Raw genomic sequence first — 14,657 nt, 5'->3', positions numbered from 1 at the left:
TTTGTTCAGTAACTTTCTCTTTACACACATAGCTTAGGAGTCAAACAAATGTCTTGAAATAAAATTATATGCAGGGCTAGCCAGTTGTATTGTGATAAAGGTAGCAGGCTCTCATATGGCCAACTGCATGGTTCAAGTCTGAGACCTGGCAGCTTGGATAACATGCCAGGAATGTGTGCATGTATGCCCAGAATTCCAAAAGGAAGGAGAGATAAAGAAAGGATTGTGGTGTGACCAATCCTCATGAAGGGTATTTCCTTACTTTCCTTCTCTCTCTCTGTCTCTCTCTCTCTCTCTCTGGTGAATGCATGTGCTCTTTGGCAAATGAAAAAAAAAAAAGAAATTATATGCAATACTTTCATATCATTTCTTTACAATTACCCTTGAATTCTGGTTTACATTCTAGTTGCTTTGACAACCCCAGACAATATTCTCTGATTCTCCATCCCAGAAAGACTGACACAGGCCCCAGGTCACAATTATGTATTTGATTTCTGATCTTCATGCCTTGAATTAATAAATATCCTTGAGGGAAAAACAAACAAAGAAAAAAACCAACCAAACAAACAAAACATCAATGTGGAGCTTATCTTGTGATTTTCTTTTCTTCAGGACTTGAACCTCTCGTAACAAGAAGTTAGCAGTAATCTTTCCTTGTCATTTTGCTTAGGTGCATTCCTTGCATTTATCTGCAGTATTTAATCCTATTTTTTTCAATTTGGTTCATCCATTGTTATCATTTAGTTGTCATCACTTAGCTGAAGAAGTGAGACCTTACTCTGTATCTAAGGGAAGGGTTAACTCATCTGAGGCTGATTTCCTGATGACTAAGTCCACTCTGAGGAAGTGGCCTTCTGAAAAAAAAACTCCAAAGATACCTGCTATAGTTGGATGCTTAAGGAAAAATGGTAAAATGTGTATGTTGTTAAGCAGAGTTAAGATGTCCCATACCACTATATCACAGATGTGCAATCACTGGGCTCAGACATTGTCCACCATTCACTCCAGGAGAGAGGTTATTGCTTTATGAGCCATAAATGCTAAGATTGTGGGACAGTACTAGGAGTTGGCAGCAATGTTCTGTCCCAGATTCTACCAATTTTCACTGTGGTTTGAACTCTTCACTTTTGAAAGCTGCAGTGATGGGACCAGTAGATTGTATAATGATTAGATTACTGGACTCCCACATAATCACCCATGGTTAGAGTTCTGGACCTGGTGGCTTAAAACTCACACTAGGCATCATGTGCATGCATGCCCCAAATCCCAAGAGTATAATGGAGGAAAAGGGATTGTGGTGTGGCCATCCTCTCTGGGGGATGATTTCTCACTTTCTGTCTCTGTCTCTCTCTGATCCTCCAGCAAGTGCACATGCCCTATAGAAAAAAAAAAAAAATCTCTCTTTCAAAAAAAAAAAAAAAAAAGCAAAAGAAAAGAAAGAAAGCCACAGTGACAATGCACAATGGGATAATGGGATGCTGGCTAAAGTTTTGACATGTCACACTCAATTGGATAACTCCTATTCATAGCACGAGTTGGCCTGGTGTTTAATCCTGCAATTTTGTACAGCTCCTTAGTCCAAGAGTCCCGGCTTCTACTTTGGTGTCCATCGTCCAGCTGCCTGATTGTGTGCTGCCATCAAATGAAATGGACATTAAGAGGCCAACACATTTGCCACTGCCACATTCCTTTTTTTTTAATTACTTTATTCTATTTATTCTTAAGTTTTGTCATAGGGTATATACACTAGCTAGAGAGGCAACGTAAGTGAGCAAGAGAAAAGCAATATACCCTGGGGGATAGTCACTCCACAATCCCTTCTTCTCTAACCTTCTCTTGGGATTTTGGTCATGCATGTACATGGACACGGTATGTTTTCCAAGCTGCCATGTTTGGGACTTGTGCTGCACAGTTGGCCATGTGGGATCCAGCTACCTTTATTAACCACCACACCAGTGACTGACTTGCCCTTGCTTTAATAACATTGATAAGTCTCTGAATCTGAGTCCGCAGATCTGCAAATTTTTCCAGTAGTCATCTGATAGAGGCTTACTTCCACTCCAAGCTCCCTCGAAACTTATTTTAAAAATTAAAATAAGGATCCAGCAAGTGGTATGATAGACAAGACACTGGACTTCCACATGGCCAACTGTGGTTTAAGTCCCAGACATGGTGGCTTGCTTTCTCTCTCTCTCTCTCTTTCTCCTCTCTGGTGAGTGTTCATACACAATAGCAACTTTAAAAAAAATAATAGAGCCCTGAGGTACAAGATGGTGCATCTCTGCAGGCTGAGTATCCTCTGCAATGCCCAAGGAGACGAAACTCTATTCCTGCACACCCCTGTAGTCAGACCTGCTCACGTCTTCACATTTTTCCAGGAGCAACCTTGACCTGCTCCAGGATAGTGTAGAGTGCAGGGAGGGCAGCACATTCACCTGTCACCAAGCCATTGTTCTGGTTCCAAGGCTGCATCTCTCCCCTGGATTAGTGAGAGAGTTGTCAGTGTTTTGCCCATGGGCCTGCTTCCAGCTGCTTATTTGAATCCTTACTCTGCAATGGACTACTCCCTGGCTGCAACCCCCACTTTCCATAGTCACTTGGACCTTGGACAAGTTGTTACTGACCGTGTTCATGGGGATGCATCCCAGAGAGCTGCCAAGGTAGGCCTTTTGGCTCTCTCCTTAGTTGGGCTTTGTTATTTCAACTATCATGATATGGCACCTGCAACGCCATTGCCATGCCATGTAACCTCTGACCTTTTTGATATAATACCTTAGGAATTGATGGTGTGCCTCTTTGCCTTGCTCTGTCATGTTATTCGGCTCACAATAAGGAGGAAATAACAGATAAGTTCATTGGTGGACAGGCCTCTTCTCCTAATCTCATGGTTATTTTCGTAATTGAATTACTGAGGAAAGATTTAAAAGGTATCCAGAAATTATGAGACTGAGTTTTGTATTCAGGTGAGTTAATGGGGTTGTCTCCAAACTTATCATAAGACTCACAGTATAATTAAGCTCTATTATATAAGACCTTTTGCTATTTAATTTATCAGTCTCTCGAAGAGAATTCAGCTTTATAACTAGCAATACATGATCAAAGTTCTGGGGACAATGGACAAAGGGAAAGGCTATTAAGCCATGAGTAAAGACTACTAGAAATTAGAAAAGTGTTTAATTTCTGAAAACTTCCCATTCTCCTCAATTAATACCAGTTACTGATGGTTGCATATCCTAGGGAAACTTTAAGATGAGGGAATACTAATACCACATGTGAAGAATTTTTCTATCTATGAAGAAAATCTTAGACAGCTTCTGAATATAGAGAAGTTCATTTAGGGAAGAGGTCCAACTTTGAGACATGTCAAAATATTACAAGTTCTCAACCGAGATGTAATGTTTAAATGTATTGCACTTTTCCTAAAATAATCTGCCCACAATTACAAAGTTAGAAGAAATAAATTGTTATTTTCCCACTATGGGAACCTCTAACATTAAAGTATATTCTAGAAAAGAAAGTTTTTCTAAAAATAAAATATTTTATAATAAAGACATAGTCTACTTTTAAAAAATAATAAAATTAAATAAATAATTTTTTTTTAAATTAAATGTCAAAATATTCAAGTACTTCTGACCCTCCCCTTCTCCACATTTTGGAGTGACTCATTTGTAGGTATTTTTTTTCAGAGTTCAACTTTTCAACTTAGGATTTGCACAATCTACCCACCTAATGTAAATTCTGGAAATGATATGTACACAGCCATATACATACATGAAATATCCATAACTTTTGAATTACCACTAAAAATACATAGAGTATCTCCATTTTCATTTGAACTCAGAGTCTTCAAAAGTCTTTGCATCTAAAAATTCCGTAATAATTCTAGGTATGGTGCAAAGAATATGTCTCCCACACACTGCTGGTTTGGAAATTGTTGAACTATTAAGAGTTAGTAACTAGTTACCTGTATAGAATATCTTTTTTGAGCAAATCACTGATATGGATCAAGCAGTTTTCAATTCTGCATGTTATGAACAAAATGTAAATGCTACTATATACCACTTCAGAGTGTTCAATGCAAATAAAGACACCAGAGTTCAATGCAGCCACCCTGGTAACATCATCTGTTTTTATAAAATTTTATTGTGTTCCATAAATTTTTAAGTGAATTTCTGTACTAAATAAATATATCATATTCTAAAGCAATGCAGACCCATAACCTTAACAGAAGAGTATTTGGAAATAGAGGAAAAGTTTTTAAACAGGCAAAAGGAAGTGTGTGTGTGTATCTCTCTCTATATATATATATATAGAGAGAGATAGATAGATAGATATCCAGAATATACAAGAACCCCATTTATCTTCCATCTCAGAAACACATTATAGGGAACCAGCAGTTAGCATAATGGCTATGTCGTTGGACTCCCACGTAGTTGACCGCGGTTTGCGTCCTGGACCTGGTGGCTTAAAACTCACGCCAGGTGCGTGTGCGTGCGTGCCCAAGATCCTGAGAGGAGAATGGAGGAGAAGGGATTGCGGTGTGGCCATCCCCCCTGGGGGGTGATTTCTCGCTTTCTGTCTCTATGTCTATGTCTCTCTCTGTCTGTCTGGTGAGCGCACGCGCCCTATAGCGAAAACCTCTCAAAAAAAAAAAAAAAAAAAGGAAGCACATTATATAAATGACCAAAACAAAGAATGGTTTAATTATTTATCCAAATATATTGAAGAGATAATAAGAGGGATCCAATTCTTATCCCACAGTAATATCTCTTTAAATTATCATGTTTACTATAATCTCTGCATGATAGCTCAGTGGTTTGTTGGGACTTCTATTCTCTAAACCACCCTCTCTAAATGCTTGCTTTACAACTTTGTCCAAATCCATTGTTAACTTGTTCTATCTCTTAATTCTCCCTTTGTTGCATTATATCTCTTTCCTCCAAGTTATCCAAATGGAATTCTCCCAAGTTGGGATCAACTCTTAGGCTATAGATATGTGCCTGTCCATGGGCTGTTGACCTGGCTGCAGACCAGTGGTGCTCATGCAGTAGGAGGTAAAGGACAGGAGAATGAGCAAACCTTTATCTGTGTTTTCAATCAGTCTCCATTGATCTCAATGATACCTGGGCTCTATTACCTGTTGGATCAGTGTTCATATTGGATTTCATGGGAGTGCAAACCTTATTTGTGATTGTGTCACTGTATATTGCAATGTGGCAGTGGTGTAAATGGGGTGCATGGTGGATGTGTTGTACTTGGAAAAACCCTTCCCCCCAGAGGGATTATCTTATACAAAGCTGGTCCTTGGACCAAGAAGGTTGGGGACCACTGCTCTAAGGCTCAGACCTAAGGTTTAGAAAGACAAGGTGTGGAAAAAGGAGAATGGAGTTAGACAGGTAGACAAAGATACGATTATTTCCCTTTTAAATGGAGACTGTGAAAAAAAAAAAAAAAAGAACATACTGACATGATATCTTATCCCATTATGAATTTTTTTTAAGAGAGAGATTTTTTTCCTATAGGACATGTGCACTTGCCAGAGAGACAGAGATAGACAGATAAATAGAAACCAAGAAATTACCTCCCGGGGGGATGGCCACACCACAATCTCTTCTCCTCCATTCTCTCCTCTGGATCATGAGCACGCACTCACATGTGCCCAGTGTGAATTTTAAGCCGCTGGGTCTGGGACTCAAACTGCAGTCAACTCAGTCAACTACGTGGGACTAGTAACATAACTATCACACCATTTGCTGGTCCCTCCATTATGAAATTTGAAACCAAAGTAAAATCTAGTAACATTCAAATTTACTTACAAATATGGGGCTTTTCCCTGTTTTGTCCTTTTCTTTTCCACCTTTGCCTGCATCCCACTTTTCTGCATTTATGTCAGTTTCACTCCATTCTGGCCAGATTGGGAATTTCCCCTTCTTCTGCTCAATAGAACCAGATTGTACACCACTGCTGAAGGGGTACAGACTAACGAGAGAAGGAGAGGGTGAGTTAGTTCTACTCAAAATTTCTGAAGTAAAATATTGGATTAAATGCATAACATAAATTTAATTATCCTGACAGTAGAGTTATTTTAAGTATTATACGTTCCTTACTACCTTCCTGTGGCTGAACAGCTTCCACATATTAGTGTTCTAAAAACTGAAAGGACCCCCACAAGATTATCCATAAGCAAATTTTGTGCATCATTGCCTACTTACAAATGCAGAAAGTTCAAGAGTAGAAATAAGCAGCATTATCATGGACACATAAAATGCTATGAAGAAAAATATGTATGAACAATTTACACCTAATGAAAAAAGTTTACGTGTATAATAGTAATAATTTTTGCAGTATCAGTACAATTTTGATTTTTCCCAGTGAAAAGGTACTATGTAATCATTATTTTAAAAGAAAACTATAAAATACAATCAGACAAATAAAAAAACATGTATCCCACTTGAGAAATGACATTGTCAACAACTATGCTCTCAGACCAATGTAATTTGTCTTCAATCATTAAATCACTCACAATATTCTCTGTAACAGATGCCCTTTTCCCACTTAATAGTTAGTATTTCTCAGGTGCGTAAATGTTTATCTAAATAGTAATTTGATGTCTGCATAATATCCTATTGTATGAAGATAGCATGTTTCATTTAACTAACCTATATTACAGGTTTCCTTCTTAATTTTTTCTTTAGTATAAACAAGACTATGGGGAATAAAATAATTAGTCTTTAATTTACATTTCTATAATTTCTAATTACAATTTAAAATGTGTCTATATGTAGGAACAAATAGATAAGATGCTGGTTTATCCTGTTTCCACATCCTTTGAAGTTAGGCTGGTATTGTGTCCTAGTGGCTTGGACAATAAAAATATGGGAAGATTCTTTTATCAGCCACCTTCAGGCCAATAAAATAGCCTTTGCAATACTTTTTCTCTTACTGCTTGACGTATGGCTGAATTCTATGAGAACTCCTTAGAAAACATAAAACTACAAGATGGAAAGAGCATGAAATTTTATTCAGCACATGCAAAGTTACTCACCACTGTATAGTTTATGAGACTCTGGTATAAATGAGAAACATCCTTTGCTGTGACAAGTTACTGAGATTTGAAAGTCATTTGATATTATAGTAGCACGGGGATTGCTAGCATTGGCTAATATAATGTGGATTTCGTTTTTATTTTTAATCATTATAAGGATATATATGGCATAAAACTTACAGATTATTTCTCTATTATCTTAAATTTCTAATATTTGATTATCTTATTTGTGGTGACATCTGCCTATCTTTTGAAAGTTCTTTTATTATGAGCTTATCAGGGTTTTCTTCACCAATCCTCTTCTCTCTACACAATACTGTTTTGAGATAACATTCTTTCAATACAATATTGAGTTTTCTTCTGTCAGAAACCCCAAATGAATACGCCTTGCAGGAACTCACAAGTACTATTAATGCAAAAAGAGATCTCAAACCCATGCAAGTCTCAAAGAGTTTCCATTTCTCAAGGAAGAATTTATTTTCAGCCTGTCATCAGGCACAGAAAAGCTACATTTTTTACAATTTCCCTGTGCTTTGGTATATTTTCTAATTCACCTTTTCAAAGAGATTTTTAAGAAATCTAAACTCTGAAAGCCATTTCTCTTTGAGGTTCGAGCATTCTCTTTAATCATTTTTGACTCAAGACTGTGTCCTATGTATGTTCAAACCAAAGATCCCAGTTTCAAATAAATGATGACTTCTCTGAAAGCCATGACACTCCAATATTCAGTTTCCTCCTCGTTTCTAGGTCCAGAAGATTTTTAGTCTTTACGTAGAATTTTCTGGATATCATTATTTTTTTTAAAAAAAATCTCAGTCTAGTCTCTTGCTTGAAAAGTCAGGAAACATATACATCGTTAAGGAGTATTCCTAATTATCATGCAAGGATATATATATATATATAATATATGGCAAGAATGGCTAGAATAGTTTTCAGGGGAAAATGGAACTTTCTCAATATTAACAGAAAAATGAAGATATAGAAAGTACACTTATATCTCTGTTTCACTGAGTATTGGTACAAGTCTACAGATCAAAAATAACCAGTGATTTTGCATCCCACAAAACCATGATAAAATTATCCTACCTAGAAGTTCAAAATCTTAAAGTCTATTTCTTAAAAAGGAGATCTAATTTATTGAAACATAAATGCTCTATTAAGATTGTTTTGCTTCCTTATTCTGTGAAGGATAAATAAAGGTCTAGCTCCCTCCCTTAAGCTCTTAAGCTTTGTCACTAATTGGCCTACTTTCCTTGTAACGCATCAAATTTATTTTCATCTATATTGAAGATTTCAAAAGACTCTCATTAGGAGAGGCTTACACCAGCCTGATGGATCAACAGAAGTGCTATACACACAATACAAACAAAGCTCAAATATGGCCCGTTGTAGACTCAAAATGATTATGTAAAACGTTGCTTTTGACACTCAGGACAATATGTATTTGAAATTCACTGGCCAAATGTACTTCTGGCTCAAACATAGTTGAGATTCTTTAAGTATTCAAAGCACTTTATTTCTGGTCCCATCAATTTTGAAAGAAGATCCTTTTTTTGATTTTCTAATTTTTAATTTTTTTTTGCTATAGGGCATATGCAGTCCCCAGAGACAGACAGAGAACACAGAATGAGAGAGGGCAAGTGAGAAAGCACCCCCAGGGTTGATGGCTATACAGTAATCCCTTCTTCTCCATCCTCCTCTTGGGATTTTTGGCTCATACGCACACACGTGCTTCATGTGTTTTGCAAGTCGACAGGTCCAGACTCCAATGTGCAGCTGGCTGTGTGGAATCCAGATGCTTTAACCTCCATTATATCTACTGGCTCATCATGATCATTTTTTTTTTTTTGAGAGGTTTCTGCTATAGGGTACGTGCGCTCGCCAGACAGACAGAGAGAGACAGAGAGACAGAAAGCGAGAAATCACCCCCCAGGGGGGATATGGCCATGCTGCAATCCCTTCTCCTCTCGGGATCCTGGGCACGCATGCACACATGCCCAGCATGAGTTTTAAACCACCGGGTCCGGGACGTGAACCGTGGTTGACTACGTGGGAGTCCAGAGACATAGCCGTTACACTAACTACTGGTCCCCATCATGATCATTTTAAACAGAAAAGTAACCCAGAAAGATTTAGGAACTGGTGATACTGGGAAATAATGTTACCGAAACATAGAAAATTCCAACCTGCACCATGGAGAGTTATGCATAGAGTTCCTTATTCACATAGCACTAAACCAAGTACAAGTAAATAATTCAATTCATTAATATTATAAGTTGTATAAACAATTTTAAAGATAAATCAATTTCAAAACAAACCAGTGTTTGGAAGAAGAAAAATGTCAGAGAGCCAGGCAAAAGACTTTTTTCTAGAGTAGAAATATAAAACACAAAAGTTCCCCTGAAGAAAAGAGAGCAAACGTAAAAGAAGTAAGTGATCATGAATGAAAACCAGCAAAACATATTTGTGAAGGAAAATGACCTTAGCAGATGGCCAAAAGGAGTTTCCTGGTGCCAATTTTCTGACCCCCATAAAAAAGGGTCCATAACTAATAATAACAACTATATTTTCACTGAAGTCACTGAATAAGTGTACTAGAGAGGAAAGTGCAAGATCTCTGGATCCCTAGGGAGTACAAAAACTCAGAATAATACCAAAGATGGTCCATCAAGAAACCCTGCCTTTGCCATGCTATCTACTCAACCAAGATCAACTAGGAGCTAAGATGGACTTTTTCTTATGGGAAAAAGGTAAGTCAGAGATCTTGTGGTCCCCATTGCCACCAGAGATGACTATAATCCTTGCTGCAGGAGCGTCTTGAAGCCCTTACAGCTCAGAACAGTTTGGAGAGTTGCCTGGAGTTCATGCAGCAGCATGGTCAGTGAAGAAGCCCATTTAGTGCACTCCCCATTCTCCCATAACCAAGATGGTATAATGCCATCTTGAGACCAGACACTAGAGTGCATACTATCCTGAGGGCCAATAGTCACACAAAGCTTCACCATCATTCCACTACACACAGATAAGTGATCACAGTCCCTAAACTCCAGCTGCTTGGAGCCAATGCCTAGCAGAATGTCCCAGACCTTGGTATGCCAATCTCCGTGACACTCAACTCACCGGGGGTAGGCAGGTCTGCACCACAAGGAAATTGACATAGTTAAAGGACCCACTGCTACTGTGCATGCCCATCTGACATCTAGATTGGCAGCACCTTCACTTACTAATTAGATATCCTGAAAGTCGTCCTGGTGGTGGCTCCACCGTCCCGATAGCCTGACTCACAGCTGGCCGGCCTACATTGGACAGAGAGCCAATTCAGTGCTCCTGTCCACAATGCTGCACATTGTTATCACTTTGGTTGTTTGTTTGCTTGTTTTCTTTAGAGAGAGATTTTTTCTATAGGGTGTGTGTACTTGGCAGAGACACAGAGAGACAGAAAGCAAGAAATCACCCCCTAGGAGGAATGGCCATACTACAATTCCTTCTCCATCCTCCTCTTGGGATCTTGGGCACACATGCACACATGCACAGCAAGAGTTTTAATTTGCTGAGTCTGTGACTCAAACTATGGTCAACTATGTCTCCAGCAAGCACACATACTCTATAGCAAAAAATCTCTCAAAAAATAACAAAAGAAAGAAAGAATGAATGAATGAAATTTGCAAAATGCCTGAAAAGGAATTTGAAACATTGATCTTAGGGAAACTCAGTGATATACAAGAGAACATAGACAAATGATTCAGTGAAATCAGAAAAATAACTCATGATCTGAATGAAAAATTTAATGAAGTAACAGACATCATAAATGCCAAAAGAGAAATCATGATGCTACAGAAGTAAATGAGTGTAATTAAAAAATGCAATTGAAAGCATCAATAACTGACTAGATCAATCAGAGGAAAAATGTCTAAACTTGAAGACAGGTCTTTTGACAAAACCAGCCAGAGAGAAAAAGAAAAAAAAAAGAAATATATATATATGTGTGTATATGTGTTATATTTATATAAAAGAAAAGAGAAGAGCCTAGAGACCTATAGAATACTATTAAGTGAAATATTCACAATATAAGAATGTGAGAGCAAGAAGAGATAGAGAAAAGGCAAAAAAAAAACTTATTTAACAAAATAATACTGAAAACTTCCTAAATCTTAGAAAATATAGGGACTTCAAGGTCTAGGAAGCACTAATATTCTAAAATAGATTCACCACAAAAAGATCCTCTCCATAATGCATTATAAACAAGCTATAAAAAGTAAGAGATAGAAAAATTTTAAAATCTGTAAAATAAAAAATTATCAAGTCAAATTTAAGGGAATTTCCACTAGACTATCAACAGATTAGTTCACAGCAGAAACAATACAGGCCAGGAGCGAATGGAAGATGTATTCAGAGCATTGAAACTATCAGCCAAGAATATTATACCAGGTAAAGCTATCTTTCAGAAATGTAAAAGAAATAAAGACCTTGCCAGACAAACAAAAGCTGAGGGAATTCATCACTACTATACCACCCTTACAAGAAATCCTACATTTGGAATTGGAAGGATAATAATTACCATCATAAAAACACACAAAAAAATGATAAAACTTTAAGTAAAAGTAAATGCAAAACCAAAACCAAAATACTCCAGTGATGTAATGATACTATGCAAATCTTTTAATCTTTAATTTGTAGATTAAGTCAAAGTGGTCAAAAACAACAACAGCCTTGATTGGTGATTAAGGAATAACAATACATAAAGATGCAAATTAAGGCAACAAAAAACATAAATTGCAGGTGGAAGGGGAAAAAGTCTATATGTTTTATGTGACCAAAGTTGTTGTTATCAGCTTAAATTATTACAGTTGATTATAACCACAAGACTCTTTATGGTAGTCTCATGAAAATACAGCAGATACTGAAATGAGAAAAAAATGGGAAATGAAGGTAGCCCTCCACCAGCATGGATGTGGCATCCAGGACAGCACTTCTCACATGACAGAAAGTCCTCCAACCTCCCCAGTACTAAGGCTTGGGTTGAGACAATGATATTAAAAAATTCAGCGTTTATGATAAATGTACCTACCAATCAGAGAGGCCTCTACTCTTGCACTGAAAGATACATTAGAGGCCTTCTGCTGGTTCATTATCTATAGAACACTACTCAGTCACAGAAAACAAGGCCCTGGCTTTTGACAGAAAGTAGATGAATATGGAAGGTTTACTGCTGAGTGAAGCAAGCCAGACTTGGATGTCTTCACTATATATATACTGACTGTCCACACACTATGGCCCAAACTGAAAGATTAGAGACTCTAGAAACATAGAAAATGGTTATAGATACCAGATACAGTGTGGGAAGAGGGTGGGGAAAGGAAGTCTAAGGAAAGACATTAAGGAGAGAAATAGAGAGGTAAGACATTTATGGGACAAAGAAATGGGTTATTGCCTATTGTTGATAATGTGTATAATATCCCCAACTGGATTGGCATTCATGTTGGAACATTCACTTTACAAGCTAAGTGACAGATGTGATTGAATGTGCAAAAGAAATTAAAATAAAATTTAAAAAATGCAATAAGTTAAGGATGTACACTATATAAACTGTAAAACCACCACCAAAATAACAAAACCAAGAGATAAAGCTAAAATCCAAAAAAGGAGATTAGTAGAAGTTCCTTTTTAATTTTGTGTATCCAAAATATGGTTAAGAGGGACCAGCAGATGGCATAATAGCTATGTCACTGGATTCTCATGTAGTCATCCGTGGTTTGAATCCCGGACCAGGTGGCTTAAACGCACGCTGGGTGCATTTGCATTTGTGCCCAAGATTCTGAGAGGAGAATGGAGAAGGGATTGTGGCATGGCCATCCCCGTGCGGGGTGATTTCTCACTTTCTGTGTCTTTGTCTTTCTCTGTCTTTCTGGAGAGAGCATGTGCCCTATGGCAAAAATCTCTCAAAAAAATAAAGAAAGAAGTAAAAATTTGAAAAAATATGATAAAGAAAGAATATAAAAGGAACACAGAAAAGGCAACAAAAAAACCAAAATGATATATTTAAATCTAGCAATATTAATAATCACATAAAATGTAAATGGTCTAGACCATGAATTTAAAAAAAGGGAGAGAAAATAAAAGATTGACAGATTGGATTGAATAAAAAGAGCAAAGGCCAACAGGTGGTGTGGAAGATCTCAAATGGACAACTGTGTGGTTCAAGTCCAAGCCACGGGTGTACATGTGTGCCTAAAATCCCTAAAGGAAATGGGAAGAGAAAGGGATCGTAACATAGCCATCCTCAGTAGGGGCTGATTTTTCACTTTCCCTCTCTCTCTCTGTCTTTCTCTGGTGAGTGTAAAAGTCTTATAACAAAAGCTAAAAATAAAAAAAAAAATTTTTAAAAATCGACTACATGCTGTTTAAATAAATCCACTTTAAATATAAAGGTATGAATAATGAAAGGATAGAAAAGTATTTACTATGCTAACACTAATGAAAACAAATATAAAAAGTGGATTTTCAGGCAATATTACAAGGGAGAAAATGTGATTTAATAATGATAAAAAAAAAACTTTAGGAGCATGTAACATTCCTAAACCCTTTTGAACCTAATCACAAAGTTTCTCGATATGAGAAAAAAATATTCTACCACAGCAGAATGCTCATTGCTTTCATGTACACACAGTACATTTATCAAAATAGCTCATAATTTGCTCTGTAGAATAAGTTTTAATAAATTTCAAAAAATTCAAGTTGTATAAAGTATGTTCTATGACAAGAGGAATTTAAACTATAGTCACTAACAGAAAAATACCTGGGGCCAGCAAATGGCCTGGCAGTTAAGGCCCTAGACTCCCACATGACTGACCGCGGTTTGCATCCCAGTCCTGGGGGCTTGCTTTCTCTTTTTTTTTCTCTCTCTCTCTCTCTCTGGTGTGCACACGAACTGTATAGTAAATAAATAATAATAAATAATGTTAAATAAGTAATTCTAAAATAATCGGGAAAATTCCAAGATATTTGGAATCTAAATAATGTACTAGGATTAACCAATGTATTAAAAAAGAAATCAAGAAAGGAAAATGTGAAGTATTTTAAATTATGTAAAAATGAAAATATTGGTCAGCAGGTGGCATGGTGGTTGAGGCACTGGACTCTCACATGGCCAACCATGGTTTGAGTCCTGGATCTGGTGGCTTGTGCACGCTCTCTCTCTCCCTGTGTGTGTGTATGTGTGTGTGTGTGTGTGTGTGTGTGTGTGTGTGTATAGGTCTCTCTCTGGTCAAATTAAAAAAAATTAAATAAATAATTCTTTTTAAAAAATAATAAAAAATGGAAATACAATATATTAAAATTTGCAAGATGCCACTAAAGCAATACATAGGGTGAAATTTAGAGCACAAAATACGTATATTAGAAGACTCAATTTCTCAAAATAATATGCCATTTTAAGAAACTAGAAAAAGAAGGCCAAGTTAAATACAAAGAAAAGTAGGGGGACCAGCAGTTAGAGTAATGGCTATGTCGCTGGACTCCCATGTAGTCAACCACAGTTCGTGTCCTGGACCTGGTGGCTTAAAACTCACACCAGGCGTGTGTGCGTGCATGCCCAAGATCCCGAGAGGAGAAT

General features: G+C 37.1%; 1 protein-coding gene and 1 pseudogene across 1 annotated transcript in view; one reads left to right on the top strand and one right to left on the bottom strand.

Moving 5' to 3' along the window:
- ADGB (androglobin) overlaps nt 1–14,657 on the bottom strand; it is a 189,075-nt gene that overhangs the window by 158,323 nt on the left and 16,095 nt on the right. The window contains 1 exon segment of the mRNA XM_027765632.1: nt 5,817–5,979. Coding sequence (XP_027621433.1) covers nt 5,817–5,979 — 163 coding nt within the window.
- Nucleotides 2,271–2,755, top strand: LOC102481594 (succinate dehydrogenase [ubiquinone] cytochrome b small subunit, mitochondrial pseudogene; annotated as a pseudogene).

The sequence above is a fragment of the Tupaia chinensis genome, unplaced genomic scaffold (genome assembly GCF_000334495.1).
Source record: "Tupaia chinensis unplaced genomic scaffold, TupChi_1.0 Scaffold000008_1, whole genome shotgun sequence".
Taxonomy (NCBI): Eukaryota; Metazoa; Chordata; class Mammalia; order Scandentia; family Tupaiidae; genus Tupaia; species Tupaia belangeri.
Note: the sequence above shows the minus strand (reverse complement) of the source record. Positions and strands in the feature narration are given on the sequence as shown.